This window comes from Leguminivora glycinivorella, chromosome 9 (assembly GCF_023078275.1).
Source record: "Leguminivora glycinivorella isolate SPB_JAAS2020 chromosome 9, LegGlyc_1.1, whole genome shotgun sequence".
Classification (NCBI taxonomy): domain Eukaryota; kingdom Metazoa; phylum Arthropoda; class Insecta; order Lepidoptera; family Tortricidae; genus Leguminivora; species Leguminivora glycinivorella.
In genome coordinates, this window is record NC_062979.1 from 12,469,930 (window position 1) to 12,489,018 (window position 19,089).

Below are 19,089 nucleotides of genomic sequence, written 5' to 3' on the forward strand. Positions count from 1 at the left end.
TCATGTTGTCAAATATCACCGTAAATATACACTTTGCTCGTTGGTAGTACCACCATTTTACATGACATAAACATAACCTAACCACAAAATTAAAATTTTGAAAAAACCCCTGACCAATTTTCATGAAATATGGCTAAGAACACTCCCGACTAATTCAGTTCAAGCAAACAAAAAAACTAAATCTAAATTTCATCTCATCGGTTCATCTACGATGCCACAGACAGACACACGCCAAACTTATAACACCCCGTCGTTTTGCGTCGGGGGTTAAAAATATGATAGAGTTAGGAAAAATAAAACAAGAATCTGCATGGAACGTTTAGTGGCATGTGTCAATCCCATCTTTGAGACAATTTTGGAGGTTTTTCACTAAAAAAAAATATTTAAATTTATTATTGAACAGTTACCGTTTTGTGGAAACACGAAGCGCTGTGTACATCACGAATAAGAGAAACAAACTTGAATTAAAGTTGCGCGATCCCCTGCAGTCGCAGGTAAAGTTTAATCTTTAAACAGGGTTATCAAGATGGTACCCGTGTAGCCAGCTCGTGTTTAAAAAGTAGCTAAACATATTATTCTAAAGTTGCTAGACTTGAGTAGCAGCAGCTTTGGATACCTACAGATATAAAATAAAATAAAAAACTACATTTTGACAGGTAATTAAATACATAAATATAAGACCTTCTTACACAAATACACACCCCAACATCCTTGACTTATCCCAATAGTAATATCACAAGAAGGCTTGTACGTTGATATGATACTGGTCTGTCAGAGCTGGCAACTTCCTCGCTCAACGTATAAGTATTGCAATTCAGCGAGGAAATACTGTAAATCAGCATCTTGGGCACTATGCCTCAGGGGACCTCTTTAGACCTAGATTTTTAGTTTTCTTTTTAATTACTTACTTACTAGTATGATATTTATTGTATGGAATTTTTATTTAAGTGTCTGTTAGTGTATCTTGTTTGTTTTTCATTTGGTCAAATGAGAGAAAGTAGGTAATTACATGTATGAATTAAAGTACCTGGGCGACCGAGCTCCGGTCGAAGTTCTATTCGACCGTATTTTGCGTTTAATATGCGAAAGAAAAACGCATGAAAACTCGAAAATTCGCTTTTTCCGGGACCTAAGACTAAGGTACATCGCTTATGCTTCGTAAGCGTACTGTAGCTTTCCCTATCATCCTTTTGTAGTGGCGCGTTAGAGCCAGGCAGACGTTTCGATCGCAACGTTGCGTTGCGACAATTGTCACTTCGGCTAAGACGGCAGGTACCTATGTAATTAATTTCTACTAAAGGCTAAATAGCAACGCTGGGCCCGCGTCTTCTCTTATTATTTACCCGCAGGGCTCGCTCGTCTAATAACATGACGAAACGTAATATCCTTGTACAGTTCATTTTTACTTCATAAAGACAATCTCCCATTCTTTCCTTTCATTTTATTACAGTAAACATTAATTTAACGAGGCAATGAGACGTTTCCTATATTTTTCCTCCTGAATGTCTAACTTCCGAGAAATATAAACGTCCCGCCATTAAGATGTATTTTCAAATTTAATTTATTTAATGAATTGAAATGTGAGAGGACGGTATCAAGTTGTTTTTCGTTAAAAAGTAATACTGTAAGGCGGGATGGCGTTTGGCGAAGCGAAGAGAAAGCCGAGTGTACGAATCTAGACTTTATTGACAAGGTTACAAGTTAGTGATACCTCACTGAACCTGCATGACCCAGCAAAGGTGGATGCAAGCATGGCTAGGTAGGTTTACTTAGCTAGAAGACACTCGTATGCTTAAGCAAAGGTTAAGGCATAGAGCGTGCAGTAAGCTAGTTCCTACTGTGAGAGTACAACGATACTCGGTCGACGCCGGGGGGTCATGATTCTACGTTGACCAAACGTTAGCGTGTTCTATTTTTTCCACTGGCGCCATCTAGCGGTGACACTGGAACTAATCATCCATAGTGCAGTTGTTGGGTGTATTGCGGTGATGGCGTTACAATACCTATTTTATTGGTGATCTTGAAAAAAAGGAATAAAAATTATCTCCTTACTTTAGGCCCTAAAATTTAGGGGACCTTACACTTACTTTGTAATTTGTTCGTTTAATGTTACAGTATCGCTTACGCAATGGCAAAGACATATATAACTCCGTATAGACGGATAAAGTCTAAGAAAAAAACGTACCTCAAAGCCATAGAGAAAAAGGTACGGTGACCTAGATGGCGCTACACCTTTGGGGAACGCTCGGCTAGATGGCGCTAATATTAATATTTGACATTTTAACACATATCAAGCTAAGAATATGGCCCAAATTGTCAAAACTGAAGTTCAAAAGTTTTAAGCTTGTGTCGAGAGACGGCAGTCTATGCACTGTGATTACACATATTACTTTGACAGTAACTCTCTATGTGACTAGATTCTCTTTGGCAATCGGTACCGAAGCATTTTGTTTCAAGTTGCATTCGCACTGTTTTACAGCAATACAGTAGGTACCGGTTGAAGTTGCAAGTAAATATTGCATTTCTACAGAACAGATACGTTGCGAAATCTTAGACGACCAAGATATTTCAAGCAATTTTTTTACAAGAAGTATGAAATTGTCTGATGTGTGGGACCTCTATCTGATATTTAGAAATCATTAAATTTGATAAACAGAGAGCCTGCGCCTAGTGATGTGCAAGTTGCGGAAACTTTCCAAAAAAATCTTAAATTTCTTGAAAAATTCGCGAAACGTTCACGAAAACTAAAGGGAATTTAAATTTATGAAATGGAAAGTTTCCATCTATACAGTTGTCCATATAAAGTATGGTAAGTATCCGAAGCTTTCCTATGTGAAAATTTCAAAATTTAGGAAACTTTCCGTCGGCACATACAAAAAAAAAATGTCACGGCTTGCATTCGGCTCGCACAGGATATTGGGGGCGGTCACCGGAAGTGAGCTGGCCGCCATAACCGTAACTCACGTAACTACCCACGTCAAAGTGATGTTACGTGTTTACTATTTAGGCCTCCGTTCGACGGATTGATGGCGATTGGCTGTCGTAAATTGCGATACAGAGTTCATTATTTTAACGGAACGCTTAAAAGACATTTTGGATGGTCGTATAAAGTTCTGCCGCTGTCTGGCCAAAGTTTACTCGCAGTTGTATCATATTATTGATTCGGTCGAGTCGATGTGGGTGCTTATTTTATTTATTTGCATAGCTAGTCTGGTAAACACAACTTATCAACATTAATTAAGTCAGGAAAATTAAACATCCCTCTCTGTAAATATTTTGAAATGAGACTGTAGGTATGCTGAACTATACGTTTCCAATGCATATACAGGGTGGAAAAATCGAATGCCACATGGATGGCAACTACCTTAAATATTGTAAATAGCACATATTGTGTAAAGGAGACTTTCCTTTGTTTTTAAAAACAATAATTTCTGCATTTAAGGATTTATGAAAAAACGCTTGCCTCAGTCGGGACTCGAACCGGTCAAATGTGACAAAAAATAACGTGCCGTATTTTATGATGCAGATTGAAATAGTTACTGGTAAGGTTCATTTTTCTCTAAATAACAAATACAATCAGAATAACGGAAGGCCATGAAAACTAACAATTACCTTTTAAATTTGATTTCACCCGTCACGTGAAATGCACCGCAATTAAGAAGAAATTTTCATGGCCTTCCGTTATTCTGATTGTATTTGTTATTTAGAGAAAAATGAACCTTACCAGTAACCCTTTCAATCTGCATCATAAAATACGGCACGTTATTTTTGTCACATTTGTCCGGTTCGAGTCCCGACTGAGGCAAGCGATTTTTCATTAATCCTTAAATGCCGAATTTATTGTTTTTAAAAACAAAGGAAAGTCTCCCTTACACAAAATGTGCTATTTACAATATTTAAGGTAGTTGCCATCCATGTGGCATTCGATTTTGCCACCCTGTATACTATAAGGTACTTAAAGATACTCTGTAAGTAGAATTATTTTGTAGGCAATATCATTTGGAGCATATTTTTTTAGTAACATTTTTTCGGTGACGGTAACATTCTGAGGAAACCGGCCTAATCCCAACTAGGACTAGTTACACCTAAAGGTATTAGATTCAATAGGTAGTGAAATTGGTAATTGCTAGTATCCTCGCCAATATACGGGGTATTTATTTAGGTACCACCGATTTCTTCGGGATTTCGAGGTTGTTTCATAGTAAAAGCTCGGCCACACATGCGTGTTTTGATAGCGTAGGCGGAGCGGTAGCGGAGCGTCAGCGGAGCGCAGCGATAGCGGTGCGCCGGACGAACGCTGGCGTTGCGCCCAGCGGACGCCGGCGGGAACTAACGAGCGCGGATTGCGAGCGGAATGCGCGCGGATTGCGAGCGGAACGCCAGCGTTCCGCCGCGCCGGCGCACCGCTAACGCTACGCTATCAAAACGCTTTATGTGTGGCGGAGGCTTAAAAGATGTTCAGCGTAGCTTCACTCACTCCGCGAATTGCAAGTGACTAAACAAGTAAGCATTCTATAGTACGGTTAGGAAAACAGTTATGCATTTGTTTGTACCGCATGAAAATTACCTAAATTAACTTAACTCACATAAAATCAATAACCTAATCCAATCCAATAATCCTAATCCAATGTAACGGATAAGGTTGGCACGGTACTAGACAGATACTCTATAAAAACGGTCTACACCCCTTTATCCAAAATTGCAGGGAGCCTGAGGTCCCCGAAGGACGTTATTCCGTATCAGTCACCGGGCGTTTATAAGATTGATTGCAGTTGTGGTAGTTCCTACATTGGTGAGACGAAACGTACCATAGCGGAAAGGGTCAAGGAACATATCGCAGCTGTCAAAAATCGCCAGGTGAACAAGTCTGCCGTTGCTGAACACTTGCTACAGTCAGGGCCTAACCATTGGATTGAGCTTCACAACCCTAAAATTCTCTCTACAGATCGTGGGTATTATAGTAGAAAAATACGTAAAGCCATTGAAATTAAGAAGTATAAAAATTTCAATCGAGACGAAGGTTTTAATATCTCATCCACATGGAACCCGGTCATTAGTAAATGCAGGAAGAAACAAATATCGCGGGTTGAAAAACCGAATATCGTGAGTGTTGTGTGTCAACAAGGTGACATCCCTAGTGCACAAACTGTTCAAGTGGGTAGTCAGGACCAGGTGCGGGTAATTCGAAAAACTCGTACAGCTAGAAGATGTTGATGTCAACTTCAGCCAGTCTGCTCCGAGACCACGGGGACAATGCCGTCCTTGAAACGTCGGAGGTTAGTGTTTAAAACATAGTGTTTAAAACATAGTAAATACGCGATTAAGTCCCGTTTGCAATTTTAAATATGTCTAATCCAATGTTGTATACAAAGTGTATTGATGTTTATAAATTAAAATCGGGCATCATAACTAGGCAACAGGCAGATAGTATAAGTGCGATAGGGACGCACTGACGCGATAAAGTTTATCAAACTAGGGCTAACATATAACTGATAAGGGACTATATATCCGCTAGATAGACTACCCGTCCGTAGGTCATTAATACAACTAGAAAACATGCCAAGTACTTCTGGAGCCGATGTACGACTTTGTGCCGGTTGCAGTCGAAACGGCGGGACCTTGGGCTCTAGAGGCGAAGGAGTTCATGAGGGATTTGGGCCGGTGGCTAAGGGACAAGGGGAGCGACCCTCGGTCCGCATCGTACCTGGTCCAACAGATCTCATTGGCTATTCAACGCGGTAACGCTGCCAGTGTGCCATTTGAACCAGGTACGATTTGAGACTGTTTCACTTAAAGCATAAATTATTATATACATATGACGAAGCCTGTTGCTGATATCATCATTGGTTTGGTTGTGACAAAGCATGGTGCTTTGCATTTGTGGCCACCTGACGAAGCCTGCGTTGCGGATGACTTTTCAAATGGGATTAGTGTTATTGTTTTTAATTGAGCTGTTACTAATAGTATTAAAACATTAATTAGAAAGCGACGTGTCATCTATGTCACGTCGATATATTGTTGCGCTAATCATGTGCTAATATGTATTACAATTTACTGAAATGATATGACCCCAGAATAAACACATCATTCCATCAATCGTTGCCAAAACAACACAAAATTTCATTTCAACAAAGTACTTAAGTAATTGAAAAACGCTCTCTAAATTAAATAAAGTTCCGTAGAAACTAGTTCTACGAGTGGGTCTCGATTGAAATGTTTTGTAGCATTAGACACTGGGAAGGAACTCTTAAGTAACATTGCTATCTAACTTGAGGAAACCGGGAAAAGGACGTGGGTACTCCAATGATAAAGGTTACTTTTTTCAATTAGGGCCATTTGGCAACTTCCCTCTTAAGAACGTATGTCATAGACATAGGAAAAAATATAGATACAGGAGCGAAAATGCTAAAATGGATGGGAGTCCCCCTTTCAATTTGGCAATTTTTGTTAAATATACTAGTTTTATTAACTAAATTTATCGAAAAAAAATTTGTCCATTCAGAACAACTCAGTTAAAAGATATTTCGAAAAAATCTTTAAAATCGAGGTTCTGCTCTCGACTGTTTCCTCCTTCAAAACTTAATCAACCGTAACGAAATTTGAGAAACTGAATGACAATGAAATAATCTGTGTAGGACCGTTTAGCAGTGGCGCGGCGTGAAAATTTTCGTTGATAAAGCCGGAGGAGTTTTCGGGATCTGTTTTGTATGAACTTCTACAGATACTGGATAATTTTAGGGAACCCATAGGGAATCGAGTTGTATCCACGCCCCGCCATCGACGCCCCGCCACTGCCGTTTAGTCTTTTTGGCTGATTGTTACCAATTTTGAATACCACACCTTTTTTGCGCCATAATCAATAACGCCGTTTTTGGAAATTTTTGATCGGGTCTTTAAAAACAAGAATATCAAAAAAATCAAAACGGTCTAACACAGATAAAAATAATAATAATCTGTGTTGAAAAAATCATTGCTCTATCTTCCAAAACCAGGGAGGAAATAGTCGAGAGCGTTTGTATGGAAAATTGACCCCTCCTGTACCGTCTTAAGCAGGATCTAAATAACCTTATGTCATCCTATACACAGTCATGAAGTATACCATATATTGAAAGAGGCAGATACTTATAACTATTCTTCTCCAATAAATTCTCCATCTTCAATCAGCACCGCTGGTACCGCTCATTTCTCGCAACATTATAAAAATATTAAAAAAAATTGGTGAACAATGGTCATAATTATTTTATAAATATATGTACTGTAATAATGGAAAGTGGTGCCATGATGACGTCACATACCCGTCATCTAGGGGTTTCTACTATCTATGGTTATATGCCGATGCCGAATGCCGGCCAATGAAGGAAAGGTACAAGTGTGTATGAGTTGGCTACTTGTGTGAGTGTTCTTTTTTCAAATATCGGTGTATGGGAACCCGAAGTGGGCTCTTGAACTCTTGATTACTTTCTCAAAACTGGCTGCAGTGCTTGTATTGAATACAAATATTCGTAAACATCTATCGATTTTTTACTGAATACAAATCGTCTAGCTTATCAGAATTACCTCGACAACAGATTGTTTTTGTTTGATAAGGACCTTTGATTATACAAATATACATTTAATAATGATAACGTAAAGTAGGTATTAAAATTATAATGCGCACTGAATAAATTAGGTTCTTGCCTTCTGTTTTATAAAAAAAGCCTTTAAAATAATTATATGTACTTATGTAGTAGTAAGATTAATAATATCCCTTGATAGTAATACCTAATTGATATTTTAACCATTTCATTTATTTACTTCCGTTTTTAGCTACTTTACCATTAATGAAAAACCTACCTATCGTAATAAAATTAGCATCGGTATGTAATTAAGAAATCAGCCATGAGGAAACAAAAAAAACATTACCTACCTACAGATAAGAAATTAGTACGCATTTGATAATGAAGGCTAAGTCTTAATACGATTCCAGTAAGTGAGTGATCTCTTGGCACATTTGCACCAGCCGGATTATGAAAGAATCCGAAACTCACTCCATTATTCACATGCGCGCAAAGTTGGATTTACCGCCCGTTCATGATATTTGCGCCAAACACTATCCAACACATCTGGCGTACGTAATCGTGTTATAAGGAAAAACTTTCTTAATAAGAACGCTGTTTGGCTCGCAGTTATTTCTTCCGACGGTTTAAGGGTAAACGATCTAATAATTACTGGACTGCTGCTGATGAAATTATTCGAAAATAATTTCGATATATTGATTCGAACTAACACGATTTTCAATCACTTTTTTGATTTGAAACAGGACTTACTCGCGTAATGCTTAGGTCACCTACGTGACAAATAAAAAAGAGTGATATTATATTACGTTCTTGGTCACAGGTTGTCTGCCAAGTAATTATATTTTGTTCACTCTAGTTAAATTCTAGCTCTAGGCAGCAAACACTTTTCACCATACATATCGTGTCAATCACGAAGACGCCTGGTTACCAAACCAGGCGTATTGTCATAATTATCATTATAGGTTAGGTACATTTTACTATTTGTAGGTACTGTAGGTACATCATCGGAAATCACACGACCTTATTACTACCCGAAAAAATCAAACAGCCTTTTATGTAAAATACTTTAATAAAACAACGTAAAACCAGAAATCACATCAGCTTCAATATTCAAGAAGCACGATAAAACAGTATAAAATCACGGTGCATCCAGATCCTTACAATTAACAATTAATAATTTATCACAGCCTCAAGATCTTTTCAAAACAGTCTATCGCCAGTGCGGCGGCGGCGGTCCGTGATGATGAGGCAGGTGAGGTCCAGGGTGGAATGGCGGTGGCGGCGGGTGGTGGTGATGCGGGGGTGGCAGGTGATGTGGCGGCGGTGGCGGGTGATGGTGAAACGGCGGTGGTGGATGGTGGTGAAACGGCGGCGGCGGTGGCGGTCGGCGGTGGTAACAGTGCGGCGCGCAGTAAGTACCGCAATGCGGACCACAGTTTCCGTGAGGGGGTGGCATCGCTGTGAACAAAATATAAGGACAGATTATTACCATTGCAAAACTCAAGCTAGAATAAGGTTCAAATGAATACACATCGGTACAATGCCTTTAGGGCTTATATTAGATTTTAGCCGGCTATAAGTTTAGTACTTAGTTTTAGGTTTTATATTGTCAACTTGTTCACGTATTGGATTTATGTTTACCATACATCGGTATCTTATCTTATATCCTATTCCTTCAGCGACATAGCTTTTACAACGAATAAAGTTTTATTACTTTAAATAGCTTCGGTACCAAATAGTACTAAAATTTTAAATAAAACACGTACGTGAAATATTCAACCCCATCGTTAAATGCGACTCAGTGTAGCTGGGTGTTGGTCTTTTGATGACTCGTTTCAGTTCCTATTTACATGACAGTAGTTTATATTAGATAAGTTCATTTAATGCAAAAGAAAAATACTGACACATTAAATAATAACATTTCAGAAAAAACAAAGCTTATATCCTGACTGAATCGAATAAGTATAAAAGTAATTAAGTATGTATACTTAAATTAGATAACAAGAACTATTGTAAAATTAAAAATAGGAAAAATAAAACTATAAATAAATTATCACAATTCGCAAAGAATAAAAAATAATGATATACCTTTCTTCGATTAGTCACAAACTCACAAATAATAAATTTCACGAAAACAAATGACGTGTATAATAAACGCGAACGTTTAGTCGCTGAATGATAGCCAGGATATCGATTTTCTTTATTTATCGTTATATTGATAACATATCACCACGTACCCTAGCACTTCGTGGAAATGATAACGCTTATCGCTATAATACGTATGACTATGCTTAGTGAAAACAAAACAAAACTTGTAAAAATAATCCTAATATGAATTATATAGGTAAAAGCATTATATCTATTATCTAGTATATAAATACCTATAAGGAATCTTGTAATAAGTACTCTCAGACATTTGGAATCCTTTACGGTATTCAGGTCAACGGTTGAGATAATTATAAACTGACAAGAATTTAACTTGTTTTATATATTTATACATATTTATAGACTAAGAGCTCAGAGCCACTATATACCTTCCTCATTTTCTCAAGGATGAAACTTTGGGATAATACATGTAGAGTTCGTATCGACGTTCGACGGTCCCAAGTAACACTGTCGGATCTACAAAATCGTCATTTTCATTTTATTGCATTAATGATCTGGAAACATCCAAATTTATAATATGACATTTTCAGAATTTTACATTTCTCTCTATTTTCCGAAATAATATGTCACAAGAACGTCGTATCTTACACAGCTTACAGTTTACAATGTCGGATGTCGCGTTGTAACAATGTTAGCGGGAGCGCGGGTAGGGCGACGCGGTCGTTTGTGCCACTACCCACAATATTGTATGGATAACCGCCGACTTCGCGAGCTCACACACTCTAAACACAAACCACAACATCTAGCTGTCATATTTCACCACTAGAAGAAATGCACAACACAGGTAATTTAGTCGTAAATGACACATGCGCATATTATTACCTATTGTCCAATAAAAAAGGCGTTAGTGACACATACGACCATTTTATATGAACCATGTCCAAACAAAAAAGTAGTATGTGACAGATCCGACAAAATCGTTTAATAATCTCCTGGCAAGAATGTCGGTTGTACTATTTCTGAGGTTTCCTCAAGTATTTTCCTTTTTTTTACTTATGCACATTTTAAGGGTATCTAAAAATAGTAACTATTCCTAAATTTTATAACTTAATATCATAATTTGACAATTTTATAGAGCAAAAACCTGTTTGCAAAACTTTGATTGGCTCTGCTGGAAAGTAGTCATTTCGCAAATCCGACAGTGTTACTTGGGACCGGCGATTAATGTCTGCGTTCGCCCTTGCTGCTAATTCGCCCCGACGGCCATTTTTTGCTTAAACAACATTCAAATGTAGGTACGTATATACCTGGTGTTTATCTTTCTAGATCTGCCACAGCTATAAGTTATTGGTCTTGTAATTAATCATTATGTCTGTTAACAAAGTATGTATAATCGATACGGATATATTTGGGTAATTCACAATGATTCATCGACTTTGTTTATTATACTCGAGTAAAACCACTGATAAGTTGATGTAGGTGTGAAGTCTGTAAAGTGACTAAGACAAAGGGTGTGCAATATTTATGGACATGCTCGCAAATATATCATACTAATTTTATTCTACTAAGGTTTATGACACACCCACAAGTGTGTTTAGTAAAACGTCCCACTTTGTCGGTAACAATTAAGGTGAGATTTAATTTTATCTTTATATGAATAAACTGACAAAGCCACTTTACAGCAATCGACAAAGTGGGACGTTTTCCGTGCACTCTCACAAATAATTATATTAACTCATCTACATGTTCATACATAGTAGTTTTGGCTATAGTCAAATACCTTCTAGGGGAAGTTGGATTCATGAAAGTACCAGGCCAGGGTTAGGTGATGGGCATGTAGCCATTAACCGGTTTTCCGAGCTCCGACCGCCAAAAACGTCGCGCGTTCTGGATCTGTACAATTGTTTAGAAGAATAAGTCTGTATTTGTTTATGTCACACAGCTGTTATATCATAATAGTGTTATATCACAAAATCGATAAATTTTCCTTTATCGCGATCAGTTATCAACACATAAAGCAAATGATAAGCCTATGGTATAAGAGACGGTGAAATCAAAAACTTTGTTCAGAGGCCAATTTCTGTTTACTGACTGAACACTTTTTGTATTTTTATTCGGTAAGTGACAAATTTAATTTTTAGACTGACCCACATGTAGAGAGGTATATAAATATGTAGGTATGTGCAAAGAATCTAAGAGAAGGGTATTGCTGAATGTATAGCCCATATAACCATAATCGGTCGCCGTTCCTACGCAAATCCTCCTATTTTGTGTACACACAGGTCTTCGGGTCTCAATGCTTAGTCGCAGTACGGTCGACGTTTAGTCGCGGCGACCCAAATGGGGACGATTGGTAACAGGCACAAATGGTCACAGAAGTGTGCACTACGCGTGCACACATTGTTACCGTTTGGCGACTACTTTCCCAAAATCATTCGTTCATTTCATTCTTTTCAAATGGCGACTGTCAGAGACGTCAAAGTAAAAAAGAAATAAAATCATTTGACATTAAAATGTAATGGCGTAAGAATTTGTTAAAGATAAATATTGTTTGCATTTGTAATATAATGTGGGCTAATTACCATGGCCAATTAAATTGCTCGAGTGATTTCATAAAATAAGTCTAAATTTATCAACGCGCCATCAATTTACCTCAGTTTAACCAGTAATAATATTATTGACTACTCGGTGTTTGCGTGTTATGTATATTGATTGGTGAAGTTTTAGTGCTCTGGTGCATATACTATACTGAAATAATAAAAATAATGCCTAGAAAACCAATAAAGTTGTTAATATATGGATTAAGACGGTAATATTCCATGTAAAAAACAGTCGCCAAACGGTCAATAAACGGTCGCAAAATGGTCGCAGCGTACACGCGTGACCGAAAGCAGAATGGCTTCTTGTATTCATTTTTTTCAGGTATCCTCAAACTTTATAAACAATTAAATATGCCGTCGTACTTCACTAAAGAAGATTAAAAAAAAATTGTAACGTGCGTACCGAGCTGCTGGGTTGTAAAGGATCGGGGATCATATTATTATGGTCTTCTATAGAGCAACTAGTATTGTGCGGCATTTCACAATTGACACTTGTTGAAGTAGTCTTCATTAATATTACTATCAACATTCATTTCAGCGATCTGTACTTCTTTTGTCAAGATTTTTGTATAGATAAGTGTCTACAAATTTGTAATGTTAAAGAGACATAAATAAAACGTAGTAGAATAAATAATGTGTTTTTTTTGTAACCTAAACAAAATACTTGTAGATACGAGTGCGGAAAAGAGGAAAATCGATACGAGTAGCAATAAATTAATACACGAACGAAGGGAGTGTTTTAAATCGACACGAGTTGTGAATGTCCTTTTCGCACGTGTATCGTACGACGATTTTCAGTACCTAAATCTAAGCTAAGAGTTTCGACCAGACAAGAAATGAATCATTGCTTGATTTGCTCGCACTACTGCGTTAAAAAAGCAGCATCTGTACTGAAAAAAACTATCATTGCGCAACAGAAATTCTATTAATATCACAGTAAATACTCTATTTCATTTGATTCCTACTTTTATTGTGTAAAGCAACACTACACTTCATTTTTATCAATAAGAATTAAAAATTATATATTTAATACATTAAGTAACTATAAAGTGCTTATCTATTTGTATTATCATTCTGCACTTTTCTTAACTTTCCCACATTTCTATAAAATGTCGAAGAGTGCTTAAATGGTCGTCGTCGTTTATTATTATTTAATTCGCTCATATTTAAATGATTCAAAGCAACCAGTCCACAACTTCACAAGACAGTTTGAGAAACCTTCGTATTTCAGATTGTCATTTGCGGATACAGTGGTTTAGGAGCAGTTCGGTAATCAGACCTACACATGTGTGTACAAATTCTGTCAATGTCACTGTCAGAAACCGTTCTGACAGTGACAATGACAGCCACAAATTCGTCCACATGTTGTTACCGTTATGTGTGCAAACGTCGACTAATAAAGTGTCGTTAAAAGTCATTCTGACAGTGACATTGACAGCCACAAATTCGTACACATTTTGTTACCGTAACGAGTGCACACGACGACTACATTTTGTTATTGTATCAATACGGTCGCATTGTTTGCACGCCGTTACCACGCGTTATGTCACATTTGACAGTTAGTTACTGATTTGAAGATTTTGCGACTGAAATGGTTGTATGGGAGACCTCTATAGAGCTATAAGTAATAATACTTAAGATTTATTAAACAGCAATATACTTTAAGGTTTTTTTTATGAAATTTTAGTATGTACTTATGTTTATTTTTAGGGTAATTTTAGTTTGTACCCTAATAATATATTATAGCTTTACCATTATGATTAACTTGGACAGACTTATTATAATGTATAATTAAAAATTATTTTCATGAGATTCCAAAAAAGTGGTGCATTTTCCTTACATATTTTTCACCCAATAATATCATGCTGCTTAAATAAACACACATTTTTACTATGCCGCCCTTCATTTCTGGTAGGTGTGATTTCTCAGACTAGGTTATTGCACTGTACCTACCAATGTATCATCTCATAATGACCTTATTTTATTTTTGTTTTCAGCAATGCCACCTCCACCACCCGGACCACATCATCCGCCACATGGCCCAGGGGGCCCAGGAGGCCCCGAAGGGCCCGGAGGACCCGGAGGCCCTGGGGGCCCAGGAGGCCCAGGAGGTCCCGGGGGCCCAGGACCTCATGGACCTCACCACCCACCGCCGCATCCTCATTAAAATTAACATTAACATAGGTCCTTGTGCATGATTACCTAATTGATTATGCAGAATAAATGCTTTAATAATTTATTAGAATATTTATGCTAAAATAAATAATTTAAAAATACCTATTTTGTATGATTTTATAGACCTTGAACAACTCGAGCCCTTGACTGAGAAAGCCGGGTTCTTTAAGAATTCAAGTTTTACGAGTAAATTTACATAGGAATTTTTACGTCGTCGGCCTGTCGCGTGTCATACGTATACATAATTATGTATAAGTTATCTACATCCATAACATAGGGTCTCTATAATATGTTTAAGAGCGATAAACAAATGACTTATATTAAGAAACTCTGCATTTGCTAGAGCATCGTAATTTCCACTTTACGGTATCGCCAATCGATACTCTAATTACATTTAAATTGAAAACAGTATGTTACAACAAAAATCATATTTTCGATCATCACTATGGAGTTCTCCTTCTTATAGATTCATTTTTTATGTTTTCGATGATGGAATACATCGATCAGTAATTTGTTTCGTTTAGTAATAAATATCGAACGTATTAAAACTGAACTGACAGGCAATAACTAGATTAACAGAATTTAGACTATATCTGTACAGCACCACACATAGTAGGATACTAATTAGATATAATTATATGTATATGGATGTAGATAATGTTATGTATGCAACTGTACATAATAAGACATTATGCACCAGTCACATACATAAATATTCTGTTGTGTCCAACCACTTTGAGGCAAGCTAACGCCACAATAACTCAATTAATAATTTTTGAGGTCCATACGACCTCAAGCTGCAGATAATGTTTTTAACTTACATTAATAACCTATGCCTATAAGAGTGCAACATAACAGGTAGCTTTTCACTCAAGTATAGAAAAGAAAACGAGATACATCACAGATTAAGTAAACGTATATTTACTTAGCGTGTCAAATGAACTCAGTACTATCCACTGAGTTGTCCGTCCTTAATCGCAGCTTGCAGATTTCGGGCGTCAATTTTTGTAAACTGAAGTCAACAAAAACATTAAAAATGCCTCGTTACGTGATATTTAATTGCAACAACAGAAAAATTATAAAAACTCAAGTACCTGAGACATATTTAAAATCACAGGTAAGTAACAACTTCAGTACAAAATCTGACACGCTCGGCCGCCATGCAAATAGATGAACTTGTTTCTTCTATCTAAATCTAGTTCTGTGCTTTAAACAGACTGACCTAGTCGGCAGTGACCCTGCCTGCTAAGCCGCGGTCCTGGGTTTGGATCCCGGTAAGGGAATTTATTTGTGTGATGGGCACAAATATTTGTTTCAGAGTCATGTATGTTTCCTATGTATATAAGTATGTATGTCGTCGCCTGCTTAGTTTGGGGCTAGGTTGATCTGTGTAAGGTGTCCTTTCAACTATGTCAACTAAGTTTGACCTGGTTTGACTGAATTTTCTACACAAATAAGATACAAAAAGACTACAAAAATAACACTATGATTCATTGTGCTGGGCTGGCACCGATAGTTGAAACACCGAATAGGTTTGCCGGAACGATACGAGCTTAACAGATAAGGCGGTGAAAAATGGCGTTGGGTGCCACTGCGAATATCTGGCGGTTATCAGTTCAGGTACAAACGCTGTGTATATCACACAGCTTTATCGCAATTGAGGATTAATTATTGAAGGTACTGTAATAATATTAAACTTTTAATGTTTTTAATTTTTACTTTTATAGTACCTATTTTATGCAACATGCGTTTAAAGGAGGTCAAAAAAGACGAGTGGCGTGGGTAACAATCTGAGGCGAAGCCGAAAATTGTTATTAAGATGCCACGAGTATTTTTTGACTCAGTTAAACACCGTTGCATACAATACTTTATCTATGACCATGCACTTAGTTTTTAATAGATTTCCTGAATAACTTTCGTGAAATTCACAATGATCGAATGATATTTTGACGCAAAGGTTTGCACTGTCAGCTCAGCTGCCCAAAGCCTTACCACGCACGCGCGCAGTATCGTTATAACAATGCGTTGCCATGGTTACGGAGCCAAACAATGCGTTTTCAGTGTTTTCGATACTGCGCGCATGCGCGGAAAGCCGGTGGACGTTGGCTTTAGGGAACAGACTTTTATGTAGGGTTTTAAAGATCTATATACGACCCTGTAAATGACGAATAACAATTCGAGAGTAGAAAAAGAATTTTATGTTCGAATAACTCATAGTATTATCGTTACAGTGCGCTTCCATTCAATGGAGTGAATTCAGTCTTTTTGATAAATTTTGTAGCTATTTGTGCATCAATAGATAATGTTACTCGAAAGTCGCAAAAATATGTGACAAAGGATCGTAGAAGATATGTTTTCGGTATTTGTTGTGTTACGTATTCTTGACTGACCGTCTCACGACCGTCTTACCTAAGGTACAGCGGGGCAAATCTCGACTGGAGGCAAATGTAACTGGTCCATTTTTTTAATGTTTTAAAATGTTTAAATTATTAAATAGAGTGTCCACCGGTTATACTCGTACATGGTAATAGGCGTGTTAAGTGGATACATGTATTAGAACTCAACATCAAAAATAGTGTAATAATGGAAAAAATGATTAGTTACAATTGCCCTCAGTCGCGATTTGCTCCGCTGTTCTTTATATTAAATATTTTTTTGCACAAAACATAAAAAAAAAGTACAAAGTCGAGTGTGATTTGACATAATATAATATTAATGCAGTAAACGGAACAACTGATTTTTTTTTATTTACAGAAATGTTCCCTGGTCATGGTCCCCCAGGTCCGCCCGGACCGCCCGGTCCTCCGCACCATCACGGGCCCCCAGGCCATCATCACGGTCCCCCAGGTCCTCATCATGGGCCTCCAGGCCCTCATCACGGACCCCCAGGTCCACATCATGGGCCCCCAGGCCCCCACCATGGGCCTCCAGGCCCTCATTTCCACGGCCCGCCTTCGCACCATCATCCTGGCCCCCACGGTCCACCGGGACCTCCAGGGCCCCATGGTCCTGGACACTTTGGACCTCCTGGACACCCGGGACCTCGCTAATTGATAGTACTTAATAATGTTTTATACATTAATTCAGGAAATCTGATTGAAGAATTAAAATACGTGATAAAGAATAAGTAATTGTTTAAATTCATTAATTTTACATTTCACAATATTAGTGATATGATGAAAATTTAATCAATGACCTTATCTCTTAAATAATAAATTTTAACTTCTGATTAGCAGAAACGTCTGCAATCGATGCCACTAGGCTTAGAATAAATTTTAAAGTGGAAAATGTCTGCCTTGGGTGAGACTTGAATCCAGAGGCCGTGAGGCCCGTGAGGTCAAGTCTCACCCAAGGCAGACATTTTCCACTTTTAAATTTATTCTTAAATAATAGTACCTATTAAAATTGATTTACTCCACAGAACTTTATTTATATAGAAGAAACAAGTTCATCTATTTGTATAGGGGCCGAGCGTGTCAAATTTTGTACTGAAGTTGTTTCTTGCCTGTAATTTTAAATATGTCTCAGGCTCTTGATTATTCATAATTTTTGTGTTGTTGCAATTGAATATCACGTAACGAGGCATTTTTTATGTTTTGATTGACTTCAACTTACAAAAATTGACGCCCGAAAGCTGCAAGCTGCGATTAAAGACGGACAACTCAGTGGATTTCACTGAGTTCATTTGACACGCTAAGTAGATACGTTTGATTGATCTATGATATATATGACATCTGTGATTTTCTCAAATATTTTTAAAATTATTATACCCATTTATTATCAATTTTATTCTTAAATGTTTTATGTACCTATTGTAGGTATAGGTGCCTATTGTAGGTATACTGCCTACTAATCAGTCTATTTTAAATGATTTAAGTAACTATGTAAGAATATTAATTATTACCTTAATAATAAATAATTACGCAAGTGACCAAGATAAATTAGCAACGATTTTGATAGCGTTGTCTCTTCAACGATTAAGTAAACGCCATATTTTGAATCCAACTGATTCTCACGGGAAGTAGGTTCGATTGCCATCTTTATGAAATTCATGCATGAACTAATTTTGTATTGCTGTTTGATTACATACTTAGGTACTTATGTAATTAAACAGCAGTATAATTTTATCTTGTTATCATATCAAACGTTATTATGAAATAATCAGATGTAAGTATATAACTGTTTAATCATAATTATTGAGTACTATTGGGCGTTATACGTACCTACTTATCTAACGTCGATAAGGTACAGTCAACCAATTGGAACCCTAGGCCACTGTAGAACTATGTCATAGTGACGCTATAAATCACATTGTAAGAAATCTCTTGCTGCTTGTCAATTTGACATGGTTGTAGAGTGGCCTAGGGTTCCAATTGGTTGACTGTACAGCGATGATTGTAACAAATTTTTTTTTTTTTCATTATTACACTGATGTTGAGTTCTACATACATGTATCCACTGAACACGCCTACCATATATAAACGGTAATTGTAAATATTTTATACACACTGGCCCTGTCAAACTCAAAAAGGTGGCACAGGCGTTTCATCTTCGAGAAGCAATTCAGACTAAAGAATACCTTTACCCGAAGTTAATACACAGACAGACCGATTGGGAATACGCCCTTTGTTTCTCAACAGGAAAATTCCATT

General features: G+C 37.2%; 1 protein-coding gene and 1 long non-coding RNA gene across 3 annotated transcripts; one reads left to right on the top strand and one right to left on the bottom strand.

The window, feature by feature from the left end:
• Positions 1–8,606: 8,606 nt before the first annotated feature.
• Positions 8,607–9,771, bottom strand: LOC125229658 (protein TRACHEARY ELEMENT DIFFERENTIATION-RELATED 7-like). 2 transcript variants are annotated; one of them, XM_048134547.1, is made up of 3 exons: positions 9,645–9,729; positions 9,323–9,398; positions 8,607–9,014 (listed from the first exon to the last, which is right to left on the bottom strand). In XM_048134547.1, the coding sequence occupies exons 2-3, from the start codon at positions 9,339–9,341 to the stop codon at positions 8,767–8,769; spliced, it is 267 nt and encodes an 88-aa protein (XP_047990504.1). In that variant the 5' UTR covers positions 9,342–9,398; positions 9,645–9,729; the 3' UTR covers positions 8,607–8,766. The 2 variants fall into 2 exon arrangements, with proteins under 2 accessions (XP_047990504.1, XP_047990505.1); XM_048134548.1 differs by lacking the exon at positions 9,323–9,398 and having other exon boundaries at positions 9,645–9,771.
• A 1,585-nt stretch (positions 9,772–11,356) lies between these two features.
• Positions 11,357–14,538, top strand: LOC125229897. Its single transcript, XR_007177461.1, has 2 exons — positions 11,357–11,779; positions 14,260–14,538. It is a non-coding gene; the product is annotated as an uncharacterized LOC125229897 (long non-coding RNA).
• Positions 14,539–19,089: the final 4,551 nt, after the last annotated feature.